At 36.4% G+C, this 10387-nt stretch overlaps 2 protein-coding genes across 2 annotated transcripts; both read right to left on the bottom strand.

Annotated features, from left to right (window-relative positions):
• Positions 1-4217: 4217 nt before the first annotated feature.
• On the bottom strand, positions 4218-6202 carry LOC130945233 (probable methyltransferase At1g29790). Its single transcript, XM_057873961.1, has one exon. It carries the CDS (start codon positions 5788-5790, stop codon positions 4522-4524), a length of 1269 nt encoding a protein of 422 aa, XP_057729944.1. The 5' UTR covers positions 5791-6202; the 3' UTR covers positions 4218-4521.
• A 381-nt stretch (positions 6203-6583) lies between these two features.
• Positions 6584-8508, bottom strand: LOC130944050 (uncharacterized). Its single transcript, XM_057872175.1, has 2 exons — positions 7957-8508; positions 6584-7079 (listed from the first exon to the last, which is right to left on the bottom strand). Exons 1-2 carry the CDS (start codon positions 8311-8313, stop codon positions 7050-7052), a joined length of 387 nt encoding a protein of 128 aa, XP_057728158.1. The 5' UTR covers positions 8314-8508; the 3' UTR covers positions 6584-7049.
• Positions 8509-10387: the final 1879 nt, after the last annotated feature.

Raw genomic sequence — 10387 nt, 5'->3', positions numbered from 1 at the left:
ACATTTGACATTCGTTATTGTGAACTTCTTTAACTAAGTTTTGTTAAGGTATGAACATGGTTCTTGGATTGATAATGTTCGTTAATTAATCATTATTGCTAGCAGTCCAAGTCAGTCCAATTTTCTAATTGTATTTTCTTTCTCTCTTCAATGATAAAATGAAGTACTATTATTAAGTATACATTGCACATTAATTTGTCATCGTTGACGGAGATTGGGTTCATTTTGAAGGAACATTTGTTCAGCAGCACGGTTAGGAGAGATATTCATGGCGCCACCATTAACATTAATTGATCATTGAATATAGCAGGAAAGGGCACTAGATGGAATAGGAGAACTGGAGAAGGAAAAGATTGAGGAGAGAGCATAGGGCAGAGCGCGGACTGTATCAAAATATAAAACAAGAACTCACATGCTCATCATGGATGCATAATTAACATTATTGAAAAATGCTCTAACAAATCTACAACCTTCGTCTTCTCTCTAACTTAATAAACACATTGTCAAATACACATGATATGATATGAAATGATATGATAGGATAGAACAGAGTAAAGTATCGTTTTTATTCCTAATGTTTGAAATAAGTTCTATTTGTTTTCATCCTATTTGTATCCTAATGTTTATAAAAGTGATTCAACGTTATTCTGTTGGTAATTATACTAACACATTAGATTGTATTTTTCAATTATTTTCACTTTGATGTATTCATTCTCAATTAGGTCTCATTTGAATGTGTTCGATTTCAATATTGTACCAACTATTTGTGTTTATTTCAATTATGTCCCTAAAAAAGTGAATTATGTAAATGTTGCAAGAATTAATTTCAACTTTTGATAACCTATTATTCGGATTGGATCATCAGTTCTATCTCAAATATTTGTATTCTAACTTCAAAAATAGATTTTTAAGACTCCAACTAAAGTTCATTATGTGTAATTAACGTTAAGATAACATTAAATCACTTCTACAAATACAAAAAGATGTATCTACTGTTATTGATAGATGTCTCGGCCCGAAGGCTAATCAAGAGTCAACTCTGCATTCTGTACCCACTTGTGGGCTTATCCAGGCCACGAATCACAAAAACGAAAAACAAGAAAGAGAAATAGACAACAGAATCAAAGAATAATAAATTTGTATATCTACCTCCCTTATTATTGAGCAAACATCCTTTAATGTAATTTGTTGGTTTAAATTGGAACATAATAATTTCTGGGCAGAAGAAGATGTAATGTTTTTGTCCATGAGGTCAGAGGTTTAGAGTGTACTAGCTTACGTGCTGTTCTACTCCAACTCCGTAGCCTATTTATTATTTAATTAAGGCACCATGCACAAAAGTGCTTGTGGGGGAACAAGAAGAACAAGAAGAAGAGGGTGGTTTCATCAAAAAGGAATTGAAGATTTAATTTCTTTTCATCAAAGATGAAACACATTTAAGTGTATAGCAGACACATATCAAACCAATAAGCTAAGGTTTCTTGCTTGAGCCTCATCCCATTACCATTCTCAGACTCAGGTTTTGTTTTGTCTCCTGCCTCTCAGCTTCTTTGTTATCCATCTGTGCAAACAAAATTAATAACATGGATACATGAGTAGGGTAGCTACCTGCCAATGCCATATATAAATAAACTGATGAATGATGATGATGGTAATGGAAGGAGAGTCAAAGTGTATAGATAGTTGGTGGTGAGACGGAAAGAAATGAAGGAACAATCAGGCACGTCCCTTGCACCGTTGCCTCGGCCTCAACCTCAGGTGAACCAATTACTGTGTCTATGATATAGGCTGCTTTCCATGCATTTATCATATAGGCTTAACTCACTCGGCACACTGCAGGTGGAGTGGAATGAGCTTGGATATAGTTCATGGGACACTCAGACTTCTCAAAATCTTAAGAGGCCATTAGAAGCTACATTGTTGGGTTAGTTTTCTCTCCCTGCTTTGCCTCTGGCTGCGGATATGTTATGCTTTCTTATTCAATGACTATTTGTTATGTTGATACCTGTAGAGAACACTTTCCTAACAAGTCCCTGCATGCCACATTATGATAATGGAACTGTTGAAATGAATATTCATTTGAAACCTCAACTTGGAAACAACACTAGATCCCGTTTATGGATTCCTCAGCAAGAAGAATCTGTTGCTAAGAGAGCTCTCTTACAACAGATGAACGCAACGTTGCCTAAGGTTAACCGAAAAGGTCATCTTGCAGGTTCAGGTTCAGGTTCAGTTAGCATAATACCACAGAATGATCAACATTTTCTAACTGAACTAGATCAACATTCTTTTGAAATTGATAATCCTTTATCTCCTGACATTTCTAAATTAGAATCTGAGGTGTTAAGTGATCCTGTTAACCCTCAAAGTCAAAATTGGAGTTCATCAGTGGTTGGTATTCCCCAATCTGATTCTGCCACTGTGAATGGCCTAATTCCTCAGCAAGATACAGATGAATGGATGGTGCATTCTTCTTGCCAACAAGGATTGCAAGAACATCGTATATTAAGATCTGAAGCAGTTTTGAGGAATCTCTCAACTAAGAGCAACAATCCTGGTGAAATTTGGGGTAACACCAGTGTTGATGTTAGCAGTGCAAGTGCCACCATGGTTGAGCCTTCGAATTCAAGTGCCATTTTGGATGAATTTTGCACACTTCAGGACAAGGATTTTCAGAAACTATCAGATTGCATCGTGAGCAACTTCAGTATGAGCCAGGATGTCCAGTCACAGATAACATCAGCAAGTCTAGCTGAGTCCCATGTGTTTTCTGTGCAAGACCTCGCCATCGACGCAGGTGGTGCATCTTCAAGCCATGCTGATTTTAATGAATGCAGCTTTCTGCAAAATAATTCAAGGCCGCGAGTAGCTTCGAAAGCTCCACCCAGGCGTACCTATACTAAGGTACACAGCAGAAAAACACTGTCCAGATTTTCATTAATATCTTAAGATTCACATAAAGCTATGTTCATTAGGATCTTTTTGTTGCAACACTGGTATGAAAATTATTATTTCCAAGGTAGAGTTCAACTAGCATTTTTCCTTTCATTGGTTTAACTACTTTAAATACCATGGTTTGGGTTTTCTGGACTGACAGGTACAAAGGGCTGGTTCTGTAGGAAGATCAATTGATGTCACTGCTTTCAAGAACTATGAGGAACTGATACATGCAATTGAATCCATGTTCGGACTCGAGGGTCTGCTTAATGACGACACCAGAGGCAGAGATTCAGAATGGAAGTTAGTATATGTTGATTACGAGAATGATGTTCTACTTGTTGGGGATGACCCTTGGGGGTAAGTTTCTCACTTCTGTTCCAGTAATGTGTTAAAACTCCATGCTTAATTTATTATCTTATGATGCACTGACATATTCTTCATAAAAATGCTGTCTGCAGGGAATTTGTGAACTGCGTCCGCTGCATCAGAATTTTGTCACCTACAGAGCTTAAGAAGATGAGCAAAGAGGGAATGCAGCTTCTAAATAGTGGTGCATTGCAACGGATCAATGGTCACATGCACTAAGAGTATAAAGACATTTTTGAAGATGTACTTGTAACTGTAGTCTTTTAACTATGATCTTTTTCTCACACTCGTAGAATATAGCACATATCTACCTTCAGGCATTACCTTATTAATTTGTTTCATTATGCTTGCTTTTTGTTTTTCCTTGTCTTGTTTGGGCACTGTGTGACTAGTTTGAAGGGACTAAATTCAGAAAATGCAATAACATGCTGCCTTTCATGGGTCATGCTTCAGATCCAAGGTTGTGTACATTATAAAGCGTTTAAAGATATGATATGAACTTCATCATAGACCAGCAGATTAACGAGAAAAGAACATATATATCAGATGCAATATTTCTAAAATATTTGAAAAAATGCTCACCAAATGCAAGTCTTAGCATTTCATATGTTCATCACTTTTACATAATTTCAATTTATCTTCCACACGAAGACAAGTGATATACTAGATATTTGACTTCAAAGAAACTTGATTTACTTCTGTAGGAATAAGATCAAGCAGAAGATGATATGGAAGTGTGAATAAATTATCACTTTTTTAGTACATTAGATAATCGTTACTGCTTGTCTAAAGCTAACAGCAGGAATGGATGTGTTCCAGAAAATATGGTAGCACGTTGCCATACAATATGCGGAAAACAATTACACGAATGCTATTTTTGACATTCATATTACAGTATGTAGACTACACTACATGATAGTTAATTCTGCTAAGAGGAATGCTTATTCTGTTAATGAAAGAGTTCATGGCAATCAAGAATGGAAGATTATAACTACAATATCTAAAGACATAAGTTAACCTTGTTCCAAAAATACAATTCATTTATCAGTTTCTAAAAATTTACCAACTAGTCAACTACAAAATAGCTAATACCAGAATACATATAAAAGATAACCTAAAAGAGCCATTCATGATTCATGCACTCCACTTCAGATAGAGGATTTGATGATGTTAGAAGCACCTCTTTCCTTCTGGTGTTGCATTAGTCCCTACGCTTTACACCCTTACTGGCTTCTGAAGAACAGCAGATAAGACAACTTCAGACTTGCCTGATCCAAGACTATCAATTTTCTCTCCCACAACCCATTTCAACTTTTTATATCCAAACTTTTCGATCAACCGAGTCAGTTCTCTCTTCTTCTCATCGCTTGTGCAATAGAAGTTGTCCAGCCAAAACAAGCCATCTGGGCGCAAAATGCGATCAATGTCGAACATCAAAAACTCTAACTTCTCTGGTTTCCCACCAACATCCAAGGAGCTTGCAGCATGGACCAAGTCAAACACATTATCATAGAACGGGAACCTATGATCTAAGCTCAAGTAAAGAGGGAATAATCCCCTTGCCGCAATGAATTCGCTGAAAGGGGCATCAACATTCAGAGTACTAGTAATCACAGTTACATTCCTTTCGGCCATTCTAGCAGCAAAGGAGCCAGAGCCACCTCCAAGATCAAGCCCAACTCTGATTCCACCACTTCCCAGTTCCAACACATCATCAATGAGAAAGTCATTCTTACCCCTAGCCTTAACAAACCTCTGACTCTCATAACCATTAAGCAAATCAAAACAGCCAATACACTCTCTATTCAACTTCTTCCCATTCAAACACTGGAAATTCTTACAACTAAGACCACTCCAGTTAACAGTTTTATTAGCAACAGGTTTCCAAAGTGAATCAGGAAAAGGATAAAGGCCGACCTTGGAAACGACCTTAGCAAAACACCTTCTTCGAGGCAAAGGCTCACAGGCACGCAAGATAAGCTTCTGCGCCAAAATCCAATCATCTTGGCAGCTTCCATAAACCTTGTAAGTCATGTACTGAGACAACAAGTCGGAGGATTTCTCGCAGGAATGGCCAACAGATGGCACCATCTCAGTGATTCCAGTCTTGGAATCTTTGCCGAGAGGGAGCTGGTGTTGCTGGAGAAAGAGTTTGAGCTCGGGTGCAATGTTGGGCCTTGAAAGATCGATGGTATCGTAACCGAGAAGCTGTTTCTCCATCTGGGCAAGCTTCTTCTGAGAGGAATCGATCTCGTTGAGTATGAGCTGGACCTGCTCGGAGATGAGGGAGAAGTTCTTGTGAGCATGCTGGAGGAGAAGGTGCTGGCTTTGGTGGTGTTTGTTGGAAGCGGTGAAAGCGTAGAGGGCGAAGAGGTTGGTGGTGATAACGGAGAATATCATGAGGATGTTGACAGCTGAAGAACACACAGTGGCACTCTGGAATCTCGCAGTTCCATCGCCTATCTTCAGAGAAACAGAACCCATCTCAGTGAGAGTTTTGAGTGTTCCAAACTCAGTGATGGATAGATTTGGATATCTCGTGAATGAAGGAACTCTTCTCACACTCTCACTGCAACACTCTTGTCGGTTGCGCTTGTTAACTTATCAACATGTGAGCTTTTCAATATTCGCTTCAAGTTCAAACAAATGGTCAGTGCTTCTCTCTCTGCACTTACTACACCGCAGCGGAATATGTGTCTTACTGTCTATTTTCGTTTTCCATTACATATTATTTTGATATGATAGTTGGGGATAAAACCGCCTATTCGTATTAAAAACCGACAAATTTCGTAATCTTCTTCCGTTTAGCGATTGCCACAACCCTCCTTGGATTTTGGTAGCTAATCTCCGCTTTTTCCAGCACATACCGGCGGATTATAACTTCCGCAAAGACATTTCAAACTCCACTTCTCTGCCACACTAGCATCACCATCTACATTAAAAAATCGCCGAATTTTCTATTTAATATTTCGTATAAAGATTTATTTTAGAGCCGTGTTCTAAGATATCAACTTCACCTAAGTCCACTTGAGTTTTCACTTTTATTTATTTATTGGTTGAAAGTGATTAATTACATTAATCTTCAAATCCAAGTGTTGGACGGAGGGCACAACCGCACAAGTGCCCAATAATACAACAGTAATTTGCAATCTTGCATGACTATCTTAAAAAGAACTGCATATAGTTTTGTTACTGAGATTACTCTTCTATCTATTAGGCGTTACAAGTGCTAGAGACTTTAAAAAACATTCTTTCACTCCACAGATCCACTACAATAAAAATTTTAAAATTTTATTAGCCAGACCAGGAAGAAACCACACCAAGGGATGCAAGCCATGCTATAATTACTGGAATCCCCCTCTGAATTACAATAGTTACTCTAATCCCAATTTCAAAGGTCAACAAAGACCATCTCTTGCATAGTTTGCATTTGGATAATAATCTAGTATCATTTGACAGCTTTTTGTCCTAAAATATAACTAAGCTTAAGAGCTTACAGTGAGCAAAACAAATTCTAGGATGAAATTACTGCAGTTTCAAAATTTTGCATTCAGAAACAATAATTATTACACGAGTCACATGCATATTTGTTTAATCAATATCAATAATTCAACTCTAAAATACAGCAAAGCACAGAACAGCCGTGATCTCATGTCATGTACTCTCCCCGCCAAAAAGAAATGAGAGAATGTGTGAGAAAATTGGAACATTTTCTGGCTGTTGGTAGGTTCAACAATACATGACTATTGTTTCTTCTCCTCTGCTTTCCTGGGCTGAAAAGAAGGGCACATGAAAGAAAAAGAAAATTAATAGAATAGGTATAGATCATATACTCAAATGGACGGAATGATATTGAGAAACATAAATTGTAAGACCATGCAGAGAAATTAGTTGCATTTTGCAAAAGCATATGTATTACTAGTGCATCAATGAGTAACCACATAAAGATAGCATACAGACAACTAATATGGATTATTATATAGCATTATTTATATATCAGGGGAAGAAATTATGTCCATCTTATAGCAAAATTCTGGAACATACAGTTAATCAATACGGATGGTTTCTTCTTTGCTGTTTCTAGCAACATATGACATGTACCTTGGTAGTAAAATCAATGAATCCATAGTGCATACTTAGGAACTTCAATTTATCTCAGAATTGTAATGTATCTTCCTTATTCTATATAACAATACAAGCAAAAAATACCTTTCAAACACCCTAATAAAAATGTGCAATTTTGCATTAAAATTTATTACAGGCAAGATCAAATTAAAGTAGGATATCAGGCATGAAGAACAGGAAAACCACCAAACTCATCATTGCTCCTATGAGAAAAGCTATACTCATCATGCGACAAAGAGATTAAACGCGACATCCACTACTCATATTTGAGATTGAAAAATGCAATCCAGGGATGTTTAAGTTTGAAAATCAAAATTACTGTCCCAGATAAATGTAAGAGCAGTTTTCCGTTTCCATACAATTCTAAATTCCTAAAGTAAAGACGATAATGCAGCACCAATTACTATCCAGAAAGTAACAGAAAAAGATCCGCAATGAAATAATAAGCAGAGAATTAACATTGAAAGGAACCGCACCAAACATAACCGCAAGTAAACAAAATCGATAAAGCGAGAAAAAACAAACCTTGACGCCAGGTGCGGGCTGAGATAGCTCTTCTTTGGGAATGATGACGGGCCATGACTCACCAGCTTCTCGGAACATCTGCTCGGTCTCTAGGGTTTGGCCTTTTTCAAGAATCATGGTCCTTATGCTCTGTGCAGGGGTTGAGGTCGCATCGAAGGCTTGCTCGACGCCGTTGACGAAGGTCACCGTGATCTGCGGCGGGTGTTCGTCGGTTCGGCGCTTCACCTCCACCTGGCACGTAGGGTTTGATTCCCTCGCCTTGCGTGAGTTGCACTGTGCCATAAACTCCATACACGATGCTATTCGCGGGTCCAGCGCATTGTACTCGATCTTCACTTTTGATAGGAACTTCAACATTTTTTCACTCGGAGGTGATGGAGAGCAAAACGCTACAACCGCACCGGAGAGATTTTCCGATGTGATGGAAACACTACAAATTGCAAGACGAAGTTTTTTGCAGACAATGGTTTAGGGTTCCATTTTTACACATGAGCTCGTTACTGGGAAAAAAAAATCCGAGTTAGCCTGAGTTCTCTCTAGTTTTTTTTTTTGAAAAACATTTCGTATAAGTAAACTAGCATTTGCATCAAAACCGGATTAAATAATTTATTTTTACTATAAAAAATTTTGTTTTTTATAATATTTTTAACTTTTTGTTATATTAAAATTCCGTGAACACATGCATATGATTTTAAAATCTAAGTTTGTTCTATGTTAATAATATATGTTCTATTGTACTAAAGACTATCAACATTGGTCTAAATATATATATTAAGTACAAAATAAAAAATAGTTAAATGTGTTATAAAATAACATTTTTTCTTCATAAAAAAACGAACTAAATTTCACTTAAAATTTAAATCACTTTTTTATTTCAGCCGTAGTTAAAACCATTTCAATAAATTGTTCTTCTATAAAAAAAAATAAAAATTTCTTTCTTTCTTCTACACATTTTGTAAAAATTTTTCAATAAAAACCAAATTTATATTTATATCTATTTTTGTTTTTCAAAACATTAAAACTGAATTTATTCACCTTATTTGATAATGATATTATGATATTTTAATTAAGACTATTAAAATGGACTAAATTTGTTGGCCTGACTCGTTTAAAGATCTTAAATGAGTGAACTTTTTACTTTATAAAAAAACTTTAAAAATGAATTAGTTTACATGATTGATCCAATTGGTCTATAAAATAAATAAATTGACCTATATATCTCGCTTAAATTTTCTCTTATTCTTGTTTCATATTTTTGTTAATGTGTTTTTAATAATTTTTGTTGACAATCCAATTCAAATCACATAATACTACTCATAATATCAAAGATCCTTAGGAGATAATGTAATCGAAGATTTTTTTTGTAGATTAGATTCACCAACAAGAAGGATTTTGTACCGTTCTTTCAACTGTTCACTTCTCTAAACACAGATTTTGTCATTCTTATTTTCACTCTTGTTTGCATTGTCTTCTTTGTCTCTATTGTGGTAGTCTTCCTTTCATTCTAACACTCTATACGTGTTCAATCATCACATTATTCACATTAACGTAAGTTTTAAGTATCAAAGTAACTTAGCAAATTGACCTAATTTTTTAGGCGAAATGACAAAGGATAAACCTTAGTGGAAGTTTATGTAATAGAAACGAAGCAAATTTCTTTTGATATTTAAAATTATATTTACAATCATTTGATTACATTATTTTCTTTCTTGTAACTCAAGATCAAAATTTCTTTCTTTTCTCCCAAAATCTAGTCACCAAACTCTGTTGTTCCACTTTACTATCTATTTATGAAAAGAAAAAAAATTGAAGTAGAAGTTAAAATAAAATAAAATTCATTTAACATGTTAAATAAATCATAATGAAAGCATTATATATGTATCAAAAAGTTCTCACAAGACAATCTCTTCATGAAACTAAAGAAACACCACGATCATCATATACACGCCATGATCTAGCAAACATTTAAGCCTTGTGCGTATGCATGGAGAATGCATACGCACGATTGTCCCTTCGAAGGCGTGTCAAAATGACACTCTCCTTCACCTTGGCGTGTTAAATGCCCAAATCCTCAGAAATAGGAGCTATTTTTCTAGTGTGTTGCACGCCAGCCTCTGGATGCCCCTGAGCTTGTTTCTCTTGGCGTGTGACATGCCCAATCTTAGCGTGTTGCACGCCCTCTTTGCTGTCTTGAATTACCTTGAATTTGAGTCTCTGAAAAGTTGGTCCAGCGTACCACGCACTTGCCTTGGCATGTGGCACGCCAACTTTTGGAATTATCTTGAATCCTCTTCTTTACTGTGCGTGCGACACACTTCTTCCTTGGCGTGTTGCATGCCAAGTTTTTAAGATTACTGGGCATGCACACCCTGGGCGTGTGGCATGCCCCATATATAGCGTGTTTGCACACCCTCCTTGAACTGAAAATTCT

Source organism: Arachis stenosperma, chromosome 8, assembly GCF_014773155.1.
Source record: "Arachis stenosperma cultivar V10309 chromosome 8, arast.V10309.gnm1.PFL2, whole genome shotgun sequence".
NCBI classification, from domain to species: domain Eukaryota; kingdom Viridiplantae; phylum Streptophyta; class Magnoliopsida; order Fabales; family Fabaceae; genus Arachis; species Arachis stenosperma.
The sequence above is the reverse complement of the archived record's forward strand: the minus strand, read 5'-3'. Positions and strand labels throughout refer to the sequence as shown.

Excerpts from the sequence above, each read along its gene's own strand:
- LOC130945233 (XM_057873961.1), bottom strand. The coding sequence starts at position 5,790 with ATGGGTTCTGTTTCTCTGAAGATAGGCGATGGAACTGCGAGATTCCAG.
- LOC130944050 (XM_057872175.1), bottom strand. The coding sequence starts at position 8,313 with ATGTTGAAGTTCCTATCAAAAGTGAAGATCGAGTACAATGCGCTGGAC. Across the intron at positions 7,080-7,956 it reads AGCCCGCACCTGGCGTCAAG|CCCAGGAAAGCAGAGGAGAA; the intron begins GTTTGTTTTTTC and ends CCTTCTTTTCAG.